Source organism: Budorcas taxicolor, chromosome 11 (assembly GCF_023091745.1).
Source record: "Budorcas taxicolor isolate Tak-1 chromosome 11, Takin1.1, whole genome shotgun sequence".
NCBI lineage: Eukaryota > Metazoa > Chordata > Mammalia > Artiodactyla > Bovidae > Budorcas > Budorcas taxicolor.
In genome coordinates this window covers 62677116-62690743 of record NC_068920.1, presented here as the reverse complement: position 1 = coordinate 62690743, position 13628 = coordinate 62677116, and the positions used below count along the sequence as shown (strand labels likewise).

The following is a 13628-nucleotide window of genomic DNA, read 5'->3' as shown; positions in this document are numbered from 1 at the left end:
CTATTGAGTCAGTGACACTATCCAACCATCTCATCTTCTGTTGCCCTCTTCTTCTGCCTCAGTCTTTCCCAGCATCAGGGTCTTTTCCAATGAATCAGCCGTTCTCATTAGGTGGCCAAAGTATTAGAGCTTTAGCTTCAGCATCAGTCCTTCCAAAGAGTATTCAGAGTTGATTTCCTTCAAGATTGACTGGTTTGATCTCCTTGCTGTCCAAGGGACTCTCAAGAGTCTTCACTAACTCCACAGTTCAAAAGCATCAATTCTTCAGTCCTCAGCCTTCTTTATTGTCCAGCTCTCATATCCATACATGACTGCTGGAAAGATCATAGCCTTGACTATACAGACCTCCGTCAGCAAAGTGATGTCTTTGCTTTTTAACACACTGGCTAGGTTTGTCGTAACTTTCCTGCCAAGAAGCAATCGTCTTCTAATCTGATGGCTACAGTCACCATCCACAGTGATTTTAGAGCCGAAGAAGAGGAAATCTGTCACTGCTTCCACCTTTTTCCCTTCTGTTTGCCATGAAGCAGTGGGGTCGGATGCCATGATCGTAGTTGTTTTAATACAGACTTTTAAGCTGACTCCCTAGCCAGGGGGAAGAAGGAGCTTCTGTGCTACATCCTAACAGAGTCCCAGAGCTGAGTGTGGCTGGCTTGGCTTGAGTCGTGTGCTCCCCTCTCAGCCAGTCCCATAGCCAGGCATACCGTGATTGGCAGGCCTGGACTACTGGGCTTCCCTTGGAGTCAGGTCTGAAGTCCCCACTATGGGGCACCTTGGCCTGGTGTTGGGGACAGGAGGCTGGGACTTGACAGAAGGAGGGGATGGGATCCTGGGCACTGGGAAACCTTAGTGTCCGCAGCATCCCTCTGGCCTTCAGAGCCCCATGTGGGAAGTGTAAGGAGGGCAGTGCTTCCCAACAACTCAGTGAGTGAGAAAGATAAGAAAGAGAAGGCAGGAAGCCACTGCTCCAAGGGGCCTCTCCAGCCCCTGGAGGAGGCCTTTACCAACACCCCGGCTGGTCTCAGGGGCTCCCCGCAGTGCACCCATGCACTGATGCACTTGTGCACACCCAGACATAGATTCCCAAACAGAGGCACTGAGAATCCCATGCTTCTCAGGGCAGCCAGCAGAGCTGGACCTCGGTTCCAGATCCCCCTGGGGCCAGGGTCTCTGTCCCAGCCAAGGAGCAGGAAGGGCCGCCAGTCCCTGCCTGTCATCTCCCCTCACCCCATGGCCAGCAGGAAGCCAGAAGGGAAGAGTAGGCTGGGTTTGCCTGCAGCCCCCTCGTTCCTCTCACCCGTGGACACTGGAAGGGGCAGATGCGCCGAGATGACCCCCTGCCGCAGACCCACAGGAACAAAAAGCCCTCAGCCTTCCCCCTTTGCCTCAGCTTATCTCTTTCACAGGGCCTCCGGGTGGCTCAGACAGTAAGGAATCCGCCTGCAACGCTGAAGACCCAGGTTCAGTCCCCGGGTCAGGAAGATCCTCTGGAGAAGGGAACAGCAACCCGCTCCAGTATTCATGCCTGGAGAATCCCATGGACAGAGGAGCCTGGCGGGCTACAGTCCATAGGGTCTCAAAGAGTCGGACACGACTGAGCATCTAACACACTCATCTTCCCACCTGGCCCACCACGGCCCCCAGTTCCCTCTGTATCCTCACTGCTGAGCCCAGGGGCCAGGGCCACTCCAGGTCCAATTCCAAGTTCAGGATACAGCTGAAAAAGGAACCCTCCATCCCTTTCCAGTGAGCTCAGGGTCTCAGGTCTGTGAACATACTTCCTGTGGACAGCTAAAAGAGTAGGTGAGGGGCTCATCTTCTGAGGAATCTGTAGAGGGGACCCAGGCTGGGCCCCGGGGTCCTCTCGCAGCCTCAGCAGAGACATCATATCACATCTCTCTGCCCAGCTGGGCCTTGAGAGCAGCTCTCTAGGAAGTGGCCATTCCTGAGCCAGAAGTTCTAGCCCCACCCAGAGGCTGCCCGCCCATCTCCCATCACCCGGTCGGCCTCATCCTGCTCCTTGTTGAGGGTTCCACCCACGCCCTTGCCTAAAGAGGCGCTCTCATTTACGGAATCGAGTGTCTGGCCTCGCAGGCCCCCGGGCTGAGTCTGGCAGGCCCTGCGCCTGTGACGTCTACTCTCCGGCCTCTGTGCCCTGGGCCCTCAGGGACCCTGGGCTAGGAAGAGGTGCCGTGTCGTCATGCCATTTCCTGGTGATGGTGCATGCGTCCTTGCCATTTCCTTCTCTCTGGGACTTGTGACCGGTGACCTGCCCTGGTCAGAGTCACTTCCAAACTTGGCTTTCCTTTGGGCACTGCCCTCCACTTGCTGCTTCTGGGGCTTACCAAAGCCAAGGCCAGAGAGTGTGACCTTGGAGCAGGAACAGCCTGAGCAAGAAGAATAAATCTCGCAGTTAACTTGTTGGGCGGAAGAAGATAGGAAGAAACAGCACCCTAGAGGTGTTGGAAGGCGCCACCCTCCAGGACAGGTCCAGAAGCGGCTCGCCCGGGGAAGTGCATCCCCTCTTATCTTTAGTCTGTCACTACGCTGAGGCTCTCGGCCTGGGACCCTGCACATAACCCTCCCTCAGGGTTGTGGTTTAGTTGCTAAGTCATGTCCGACTCTTCGCGACGCCTCAGTTGTGTCCGATCTTCGCGACCCCATGGACTGCAGCCCGCCAGGCTCCTCTGTCCATGTGATTTCCTAGGCAAGAATACTGGGGTGGGTTGCCATTTCCTCCTCCAGGGGATCTTCTGGCCTAAGGATCAAACTCACATCTCCTGCACTCCAGGTAGATTCTTTACCACTGAGCCACCAGGGAAGCCCACTTCAGGATTATTCATGACTAGTTATTTTTGTTGTTATTTGCCCAGCCTCTCCTGGGGCTCTGGCCTGCAGCCCCCAGGGTTAAATCTGTTAGGAAACATTCACAGCTTGTCCAGCTTAAGGGAGCGTGTACGCACATCTGTTTCACTCCTAAGCCTTACTGGAGATAGTCATGCAGTCAGGGGACCTCTCTAAGCTCAGCTTCCACATCTACTGTGGCCTCTGTGGGAGTGTGCTGGGTCAGGGTACTGTGCAGTGGGGCTGTAGGGCTCAGTTTGATAAATGGAGAAAGCAAGGAAGAGAATTCATTAGGACCCAGCTCTAGCCTTGGGTTTGAAATGGTTCAGTCTTTCCCAGACTTCACTGGTTCTAGAACCAACCTTCAGCATGTGTGTGTCTCCAAGATCAAAGCCCCCGAGAGGACCCACAGGTGGTAGCCATGGGACCTACGGCACAGGTGTTCCAGCTGGGGCTGAGAGCAGAGCGGACTGGGCCCCAGGACAGCCTCTCTCCCAGAGCCTGTGAGCATGGAGCGGCGAGCCCAGGGGAGCTGCTCTGGGGTCCTGGCACCCCAGGCGGGGACCCGGGCAGCAGGCGGCTTTGAAGGCCAGCTTGCTGAACCACACCTGTGCGTCGTGTGCTCCTGGGCCCCAGCAGGCTGGCTAGAAGGTCCTTTGAGTCAGTCTGGCCTTCCCAGCCTCCACAGCAGCTGCCCCAGAGCCTGGCTGGATTGCTCCTGAAGGATCCCCCAACCAAGGGCAAGGTCTCCCATACCCCACCCTCACCCGGGCCCCAGGCTGGCAGCGTCTGGGGAGGGGGCTGGGTTCAAAGGGTTACCTCGGGTGATCCTAGACTCTTGATCAGACCCGAGGTGGGAGAAACTGTACAGTTCTCGAGGCTTGCTGGGACGTCCTCTCCCTCCCCCTCTGCCCTTTCTTAGGGGAAATAACCCACAGCCAGCTCCCTTGGCATTAGCTAGAGGGGAATTTTCTAAAGCATGAATTTCCTGGGAAACGTCCACCCTTTCTCCCTCCGTCTTATGACGAAAGCTCTACAAACGGAGACTTGGCCAGCAGTTCCCGGGCTGGAACTAGCTGGACCAGAAAAGGAGGCAGTGGCCTTCCCCTCCCCCAGCCCCCTCACGGTGACAAGCCCTGTGGGCCTGTCTCCTATCCCTCTGCCTTGTCATCCTTCCCCAGGGGGAGGACAGGGCCCGCCTCCAGGCTCTAGAGCCGGGAAGGAGGCATCCAGCACAGTCCTTCTCAGAAAAGCCCGCCCACCAGACCCAGAAGATGGAAGCTGCAGGCTCCGCTGGCAGCGGTGGAAAGGGACCGTCCTTTCTTGTCAGCATTGGGTTCAGGCACGTCCTATGCCTCAGACTCTGCCTCTCCCCAAGTTGTTGACTGAGGTTTCCAGGCCCTGTTTCCCATGGGGGCTTCCCAGCCTCCACTCACGGCCAGTCTGGAGGGACTGGGTGGCCTGAGCTGTGGAGATGGGGAGGGGCCCATTCTACAGACAAGATGTCCGGGCTTGGACGGACACAACCCCCTACCAGGGGCATGACCCCCGCACTGCTGGGTAACCCTGAAGCCACACCGACCCCTATCCCGCATACACACACACACCTGCCCTTGAGGACCTGGGCTTCCTAGGTGACTCAGGGCTAAAGAACACTCCTGCTAACCCAGGAAACTCAGGTTCGATCCCTGGATCTGGGAAGACCCCCTGCAGAAGGAAGTGGCAACCCACTCCAGTGTTCTTGACTGGAGAATCCCAAGGAGAGAGGAGGCTGGTGGGCTACAGTCCGCGGGGTCGCAAACAGCCAGGCACCACTGAGCGACTAAACAACCACAAACAAAGGGGCCGCAGGCTGGAGGGAGGGCCCCCAAGCGCTTGCGGCCCTGGCCCTGCCGAGGCTTGGCCTCTGCCCAGCTTCCCTTCCCTACGTCTCTGTGGTGCCAGCGGGACAGGATGGGGCTTGCTGAGTTCAGGAATTGGTCACAGCTCAAATGGAGCAGGAAACGCAGCCCTCACACCTGGCAGTTTACTGAGCGGCAGGCCCTGTCTCCTGCCCAACCCGAACCACCCACCTCCCCAGAGGGCCTCCCCCAGCCTCCCGGAGTCCCCGTCACGCTCATGTTCTGCCCTTCACAGAAACAGGGCAGGGGAGAGGAGCCTGGGGGAGGCTGGGGGTTCAGGAGAATCCTGGCAGGCCCCCAGTACCCTGGTCTGTCCCTGTGTCTGAACCAGAGGACACACACTGCCTTACCTTTCCTCGTCCTCTCGAAGCAGAGACTGCGGGTGGGGGATATGAGGGGAGGAACGGTCTAGGCAACTCTGCTGCTAACAAAGTGCTTTTTTCTAGAGTGTTCAGCCGCTCAGTCACGTCTGACTCTTTGCAACCCTATGGACTGTAGCCTGCCAGGCTCTTCTGTCCATGGGATTCTCTAGGCAAGAATTCTGGAGTGGGTTGCCGTGCCCTGCCCAGGGACTGAACCCAGGGATTGAACCCTGGTCTCCCACATTGCAGACAGATTCTTTACTGTCTGAGCTATCAGGGAAGCCCCGTTTTTCCTAAAAGCACCACTGTCAAGACTGCTGTCTGGGTCCTGATTTCTGACCACAGGTGGTTCCTTATCCCTTTCAATCAGAGCAGTCTTTCCTAAAGGGCTCACTTAGGCCCACCTGCAGGGGTCACTCTCGTGTGCTCCCAGTCATCCTTCCAGGTAGGTGTTGTCATTTGGAAAATCGACTTACAAAAGGTGACTTAAAGGCCTTTTCTTCAGAATTACTTATTCCTTCTTGCTGTTCCCACACGTTAGTCCAGTTCAGTCTCTCAGTCATGTCCAGCTCTTTGTGATTCCATGGACTGCAGCATGCCAGACTTCCCTGTCCATCACCAACTCCCAGAGCTTACTCAAACTCACGTCCATCGAGTCGGTGATGCCATCCAACCATCTCATCCTCTGTTGTCCCCTTCTCCTCCCACCTTCAATCTTTCCCAGCATCAGGGTCTTTTCTAGCGAGTCAGTTCTTTGCATCAGGTGGCCGAAGTATTGGAGTTTCAGCTTCAGCATCAGTCCTTCCAATGAACACCCAGGTCTGATCTCCTTTAGGATGGACTGGTTGGATCTCCTTGCAGTCCAAGAGACTCGCAAGAGTCTTCTCCGACACCACAGTTCAAAAGCATCAATTCTTTGGCGCTCAGCTTTCCTTATAGTCCAACTCTCACATCCATACATGACTACTGGAAAAACCATAGCTTTGACTCGACGGATCTTTGTTGGCAAAGTAATGTCTCTGCTTTTGAATATGCTGTCTAGATTGTTCATAGCTTTCCTTCCAAGAGCAAGTGTCTTTTAATTTCATGGCTGCAGTCACCATCTGCAGTGATTTTGGAGCCCGAAAAAATAAAGACTCTCCCCGTTTCCATTGTTTCCCCATCTATTTGCCATAAAGTGATTGGAGCGGATGCCATGATGTTAGTTTTCTGAATGTTGAGTTTTAAGCCAACTTTTTCACTCTCCTCTTTCAAGAGACTCTTTAGTTCTTTGCTTTCTGCCATAAGGGTGGTGTCATCTGCATGTCTGAGGTTATATTCCAGCTTGTGCTTCATTCAGCATTTCTCATGATGTACTCTGCATATACGTTAAATAAGCAGGGTGACAATAAAGGCAAAGGAGAAAAGGAAAGATATACCCATTTAAATGCAGAGTTCCAAAGAATAGCAAGGAGAGATAAGAAAGCCTTCCTCAGTGATCAATGCAAAAAAATAGAGGAAAACAATAGAATGAGAAAGACTAGAGATCTCTCCAAGAAAATTAGAGATACCAAGGGAAAACATTTCATGCAAAGACGGGCTCAATAAAGGACAGAAATGGTATGGACCTAACAGAAGCAGAAGATATTAAGAAGAAGTGGCAAGAATACACAGAAGAAATGTACAAAAAAGATCTTCATGACCCAGATAATCACGATGGTGTGATCACTCACCTAGAGCCAGACATCCTGGAATGCGAAGTCAAGTGAGCCTTAGGAAACATCACTATGAATAAAGCTAGTGCAGGTGATGGAATTCCAGCTGAGCTATTTGAAATCCTAAAAGACGATGCTGTGAAAGTGCTGCACTCAATATGCCAGCAAATTTGGAAAACTCAGCAGTGGCCACAGGACTGGAAAAGGTCAGCTTTCCTTCCAATCCCTCACCTACCCCGCTGCTGGGATTTTCCCTCCAGATTCAATGATGGGAATCGGCATAAGAATGAAATTGTGAAACCTGTTCTCAGTAATTCCCCACTGTACAGACTTCCCTCCAGGGCTTTCTTCAGATCCCAGGCCCACCCTCACCACGCCTCCCAGCCAGGAAGATAGTTCAGAGAGGAGTAGGGGGTCAGGGGCGGGTGGAAGGCATGTCCAGCTGGCATGTCACCTGTAAGCAAGTAAATGTTTACAAGCCTCAGGCCCTCTCTGCCCTCTTCCACACCCGCTTTCAAGCTTGCCCCTCCCAGCCGCCCTCCCTGCAGTCATTGCCCCTGGATGTTTTCCTTGGCATCCCCCCTTCTCAGCTTCTCCCTCCACTGCTCAAAGCCCCTCTCCAAGACCAGCCTCGGGCTCCGTGCTTTCCAAGGTCTCCGCCCTCTCCCCTGCCCCACACCCACCCCAGACCCAACTGGACAGAGTCAGTTATAATTGGCATTGTCTCTTTTAAAATTAATGTAAAATTTTTTCATTATATTCTGATTATATGAGGAAATCACACACAGTGTAGAGAAATAATCTTTAAAAAAAAAAAGATGGAGGAGCTGTAATTCTTCTCAGAGTGGTGGTTCCGCTTGGGTGGATTCTGTCCCAACAGATTCTAGTGCCTGCTCTCCCCACGTGCCCCCTAACCCCCTCTGTCCCCACCGCGCCGTCTCCCCGCTCCAGAGCAGCTCTGAGTGGCCTCCACTGCCCGCTGTCTGACCCCTCTGCCGCCAGCCAGCCCTGTTCCCAGGGCGCCCTCCCTCCCTCTGCTCCAGCCCAGCTGGTCCCCCAGCAGCGGTCAGTCCCCCAGAAGTGAGCCCTGCCTCAGCTTCTTGCATCAGCCCCTGGGGTCTGTCAGGTGGTGTGATCCCGCCCCCTCAAGGCTATCTTCACCTCAAATCCTACTGCTCCTCTGGGGCCTGGTCAGGTTTAGTCACTTCCTCCCCGAAGCCTTCAGAACTACACATCATCACCGTGGCCTCCCACCCTGAAAGCTGGAAGGACCCTTTCTCCTTCCGGGCCAAGGCAAAGCTGAGATTCATTCAGTATTCATGGGCCAGACAATTGCCTTCCTGAAGTACCTTTTCCCCTCTAGCGTCTGGGTGTTTGTGGCAGTGTCTTAGTCAGGGTACAGTGTCTGGTACACAGGCCTGAGCCTGCTCTCTGGGGCTGGGGTGGCGGGAAAGAGCCGTTTGCCAGGACTGCAGAGCTCAGGAGTTCTAAGTGCCCTGGGCCTCCGAGGGCAAGGCCAGGCTGGGGAGGGGGATCCTGCAGATGGAGCTGGCTAGGGATGCTGGATCAGTCCCCAACACCCCCGGGGGCATCACGGCCTGGAGGCACACCCAGTGGGCTCCTGCTTTTCCCCTGCTGCGAGGTGTCAAGTCCCAACCCGGCCAGCCCATGGCATTAGCCACCTGCAGGCCTCAGATGTTGACTAAAGAACGGGCTGGGTCCTGGGCATCACAGGTGCTGCTGGAGGAGTGGGGCGGGTGGCCTGTGTCCTCGGGATTTTGCACATGGTATTTGAGGGGGAGAAGAGTGTGTACACTGCAGAGTGTCTGGTGTCCTCAAACATGGCCCCAGCTTCTGCCCCTAGGAGGCCGCCGCCTCTGTGCAGAGACTGTCACTATTCTGGAGCACCGCCAGATGCTGTAAAGGGGGAGGGTGATAAGGGCAGGGGAAGTGGGGGAACAGGGGAACCTTGGCTGACTCTGACCTCCCACCCCATTATCACCAAGCTGGAGCCCGGCTGGCCATCTCTGGAGCCTGCCTCTCCCCTCCCAGCACAGCCTCGGGGTGGGTTATCTGCCCGGGGCACCACGGTGGGGTGTTTCCTGCCACCCTTCCTATCTTAGAAGGAGCCTGAAGGGGACGAGGCAGTGGGAGCCTCTGAGTTGGGGAGGGGTGTGCCCGCTGGGTGCCAGGAGCCGGCTGTCTTCCCAGCAGGAGCCTCGCCCGTCTTCGGGGCAGGTGCGCCCCGCCCTTCATTCCCTCTGTGCAGCAGGTGAATGTCCCATGAACGAATGGGCCCCAACAGCCCTCCAAGGGCACCAGGGGATCAAAGCCTCCTCTTATCGGATAGAACTGGCCTTGGTCCTGCGTTCACCCCTGGTTGTCCAGGGGGCAAGAGCAAAGGCATGAGTAGGTGGGTGAGGGGGCAAATGTTCAACCAGACTTCCTTCCCTCTGCACCGCCTCGGGTCAGCACAGCGAGGGTGTCCGGACTGACTCGCACATCTGTCTGTGAAGGGGTGTCCACGGGAGCCTCAGGGCTGGGGGACGGTGTGGATTTCCAGGTGACAGAGAGTTCTTCCTTTTCTGAAGGGAGAGAGGATGGTCATTCATCAGGGCCCTAGAGAGCGCTGAGTGACTGGGGCCCAGAGCCCTCTTGGAAGACGCCTTCCGGACACTGTGGGCGCAGGAAACCCGGGCTGGGCTTGCGGCAGTGGAGTCAAGGAAGCCCGTCTCTCCCCAGGTCTGCTACCTGTGCCACAGCCTCCTGACCCTGGCCGGGGTGGTGGTCAGCTGCCAGGACATTACTCCAGACCAGTGGGTGAGTCTCCCAGGAGAGGCTGGGCTGGGCCTGGCAGTGGAGGAGCCCAGCCCACTGCCAGGAACTGGAAAGAGTGGGAGGCTGAGGAAAAAGCAGGCCTGGGGAAGCCGGCCTCATCCTCCTCCCAGCAGGCCCTCCGAAGGGATACTGACCCATGCCCCCAGTTGCCCATGCCTCCCCTCCCTTTCCTGCCCCACTGCTGAGCAGTCACTCAGACCAGCCTCCTCTTTCTCTAACTCCGTGCTCCCCTCCCCCACCCCGTGGCCCGCCCGCCCTGCCCTCCCGTGGCCTCTGCAGGGAGAGCTGCAGCTGCTCTGCACGCAGTTGGACCGCCACATCAATACCCATATCCGGGAGAGCCCCCAGGCCATGCATCGGACCACTCTCAAGGACCTAGCTGCCCAGACCTACATCCGCTGGCAGGAGCTGCTGGCACACTGCCAGCCCCAGGTGGTGCCCCCGCCCCACCCGCCCCCAGGCTTGGAAGGGGAGGGAAGTGGTCAGTTAACTGACCAGAGCCGGCAGAGCATCTGCCCTCTCTGCAGCTGCCAGGCTCCTGGCTGGGAGATGGGAGAGGGCAGTGGGGGGTAGGGGGGAGATGCATCTTGGTGGATCATCATCTTTCTCATCAAGGGTCAAACGCCCAGGGTAGGGGTGCAGTGAGGGGGACACAGACAAGCTGGCTCCTGGGTAAAGGCAAAGAGAAACTTCACCCCAGAAAGAGGGAGGCGCCTAGACCAGAGGGCCGGTTTGTCGAGAGCGGTGCCAGGAAGGGACACCAGAGGCACCAGCTGTCCACCCTCTGCCCAGCTGTCCTGCAGGCTTGAGGTTGGCCTCCTACTCTGCTGGGAGGAACACACCCAGGTGACCCTGGTTCCTCTTAATTTTTGTAGCAACGACCCTGCGCTCCTGATTTTTCAGACTCTCTGGGTAATAATTGTTCAGTCACTCAGTCGTGTTAAACAAACTCTTTGCATGTGACCCCATGGGCTGCAGCAAGTCAGGCGTTCCCATCCTTCACTATCTCCGAGAGTTTGCTCAAACTCATGTCCGTTGAGTCAGTGATGCCATCCAGCCATCTGTTCCTCTGTCGCCCCCTTCTCCTGCCCTCAGTCTTTCCCCACATCAGGGTCTTTTCCAGTGAGTCAGCTCTTCACATCAGGTGGCCAAAGTATTGGAGCTTCAGCTTCAGCGTCAGTCCTTCCAGTTAATATTCAGGGTTGATTTCCTTTAGGATTGGCTTGTGATAATATTCATAGCTAATATTTATTGAATAAAGATCCTCTTCTACATGAGTCCACATAACCGCCCCCTCCACAAGGCAGGTATTGTTGTGATCCCATTTTACAGATGGACAAGCTAGCTAAGAGTTGCTGAGAGGTTAAACAGCTTGCTCCATCACACAGGCTGTGGCTTGCAAATATCAAGACCAGGGCACCAAGCCAGCCTGACTTGCACGCCTGCAGAATTAAGCACGGTCCAGCCCCTCTCTCTGGCGGCCTGGCTTCTGGCCTCTGTTGGTTCCACCAACAAGCAGCCGTCCCACCCCCAGCCCCTGATAGAGATGAGCTGGGTCTCCTAAGAACTCTGTCTCCAACTCCCCTCACACTGCCCCTGAGCCCCCTTTCCTTCCCCTCCGTGCCCCACCCCCCAGCGGCCTGTGACCTCTGACTTGGGGCTGACACATCAGCCCCAGGCTGTGGCTTGGGTCTCAGATTGCACACATCTCTGAGAAAGCTGGAAAGCAGCCCTCACCCTCCACCCCTGAGGAACTGGAACACACTGGTCTCTGGTGGGAAGCGGTGTGCTTGTCGTGAAAAGAAGGGAAAATGATTCGCAGCCTGGCCGAGCCAGGGCCAGGCCCCAGCTTCCTCTCACACTGCCTGGGCCTGCGAGCTGGCAGTAGAGGGAAGCAAGGCAGAGCTGTGGCCGGGGGGCCTATTGACCTGCCGCATCCTCACCTGGACAGGAGCCCCCGGAGCCTGTGGCTTAGCAAGTGGCAGGAGGAGGCCTTGGTGGATGTTCAGGGGGCGCTGGAGAGTCGGGGAACATCAGGTCCGTGGGGCCCATGGGCCCAGACCATCACACCATGCCCTTCTCTTTGCTGCAGGCCCAGTACTTCCGCCTCTGGGAGGGCATCTAATGGAGCAGGGCAAGGGTGGCCCTGCGCTCCTGGCTCTGGCAAGCAGTGAACACAGCCTAGGCAACGAGTCATGGAGAATGGCGGCCAGGGGAAGACCAACCAGCCGAAGCGAGCGCCCGCCTCCCCCGCTGCCCTGAGGCCCGCTGGGCAAGGGTTCTGCCTCGCACGGCTCCATCCCTTCCCCATCGTCTCCACTCCCCAAGGCCATCGTCTCCAAAACTCGGGTTTCCCTGGGCCTCCCGAGCCCCGCAGCCACCCTCCTCCCCACCTTCCTCCACTTCTCTGTGTGTCATTTATGTGAGGGTTCTTTGTGCACACTAAAGTCTCAGCATCAGTGGTTTAGAAGAGTTCCTCTGGTCCCTTACTGAGGGCCTGTGCCCAGCGTCCAGTTTCCTGATTTCTCCGCTTGTGCTTTGCAGAATTCTCACCGGGGGCCAGTTGCGTGACTGGGTCTCAGGCCCTGCCCTGCCCCCTGCGGCAGAGGACTGTTTATTAAACCTTCAGGGTTTATGAACAGTCTTGGCTATGGCCTGAAAGCTGTCAGAAATCCTGGCAGCAGGGGTAGGGAACATCCATTTGGACCAGTCTGAAACCACCCCCCTGCAGCCACTGGGGAAGAGCCATGGGGTGAAATGGTGAGGGCTGTAATTACCCTTAATTCGGTTTATTGTTGAGCTCTGAAATCAACTCCCAGACTTAGCAGTTGGGAGCGGGGGTGGTTAGCTCCCAGTACTTTTTGTTTTCTCTTGGCCTTACCCAAGATCAGGTTTTGTCGGCCCTGATCCCTAAAGGGGTGCTAGATGTCTTCGACCTGCTCCCTTTGAGAGCAGGTATCCTTCGGCACCCCCAGGGTATCCATGGGTATCACTTTTTCTCTCTGCCCTGAGAATCCACTGCTAGTCTCTGGCCCTTCCCCAGCCTTTCTAGGTTGGGAGGGGTTTTGCAGGGGCCACAGGAGTTGAAGAGGAAGTAGCCCTGCGCACTGGGCCCATGCCCGTGATCCAGCTCAGCCCCTAGCATCTGCCTGCGTTCACCATGGCTGTGTTTGTGACTTTGTTTATTTGTCCCTCTTCTTTGTTCTGTCATGCCAAGTTAAGGCCAGTTAAGTAGGAGAGAGACTCCCCCGAAATAAAGGACCTTCCAGGCCAAGTGCCTCAGTTTGCAGACCCGAAGGGCAGCCCATCATTCCCTGGGCCTGTTGAAGGTCCTCACTGGGTCCGAAGAATGCTGGGAGCCGGTGTGTGGTCTCAATCGTTCAGTTGCGTCAGACTCTTTGCGACCCTATGGACTAGCTCACCAGGCTCCTCTGTCCATGGGATTCTCCAGGCTAGAATGCTGGAGTGGGTTGCCATTCCCTATTCCAGGGGATCTTCCCGACCCCGGGATCATTGGCAAGTGTGTTCTTTACCACTGCACCACCTGGGAAGCTGCTGGGAGTCGGGGGCATCTATAATTCAAAGGGCGCGAGCTCACAGCAGGGCACCAGGCACCATGCAGGTTGTCTCCCTGCCTTTGCCAGGTGAGAGGTAGAGAAGCTGTCTGCCAGGGAGGCTTGGAGGCCCAGGCAGCTTGCCTGGGAGTTCTGGTTTCTTTTCCTGGCCACGTCACAGGCCCCCTCGGCCAGGGTGCCTCTGAGGCCCCAGCAGAATCAAGTAGGCCTGAGATCCTCAGGTAACATAGCGGCGGCTGCGGGAAGCCACCTCCCTCAATCCCCCTTCAGGGTGACCCGGGCTCCTGACACTGAACATCCTGACGGTTATGCTCGGCTGTTCAGTTTGCTCTGGAAACCTGGAAATCACCTTTGAAATTTCCCTTCTTTGTTCTCGCTGCCAAGGGTGGCCTAAGAAACTGAAGTGGGGATTTT

The 13628-nt window shown here is 56.3% G+C and overlaps 1 protein-coding gene across 1 annotated transcript in view; it reads left to right on the top strand.

Moving 5' to 3' along the window:
• FAM178B (family with sequence similarity 178 member B) overlaps positions 1-11764 on the top strand; it is a 96315-nt gene extending 84551 nt beyond the window's left edge. The window contains exons 14-16 of the mRNA XM_052649535.1: positions 9544-9621; positions 9919-10071; positions 11732-11764. Coding sequence (XP_052505495.1) covers positions 9544-9621; positions 9919-10071; positions 11732-11764 — 264 coding nt within the window. The remainder of the gene's footprint in view (positions 1-9543; positions 9622-9918; positions 10072-11731) is intronic.
• The last annotated feature ends 1864 nt before the right edge of the window (positions 11765-13628 follow it).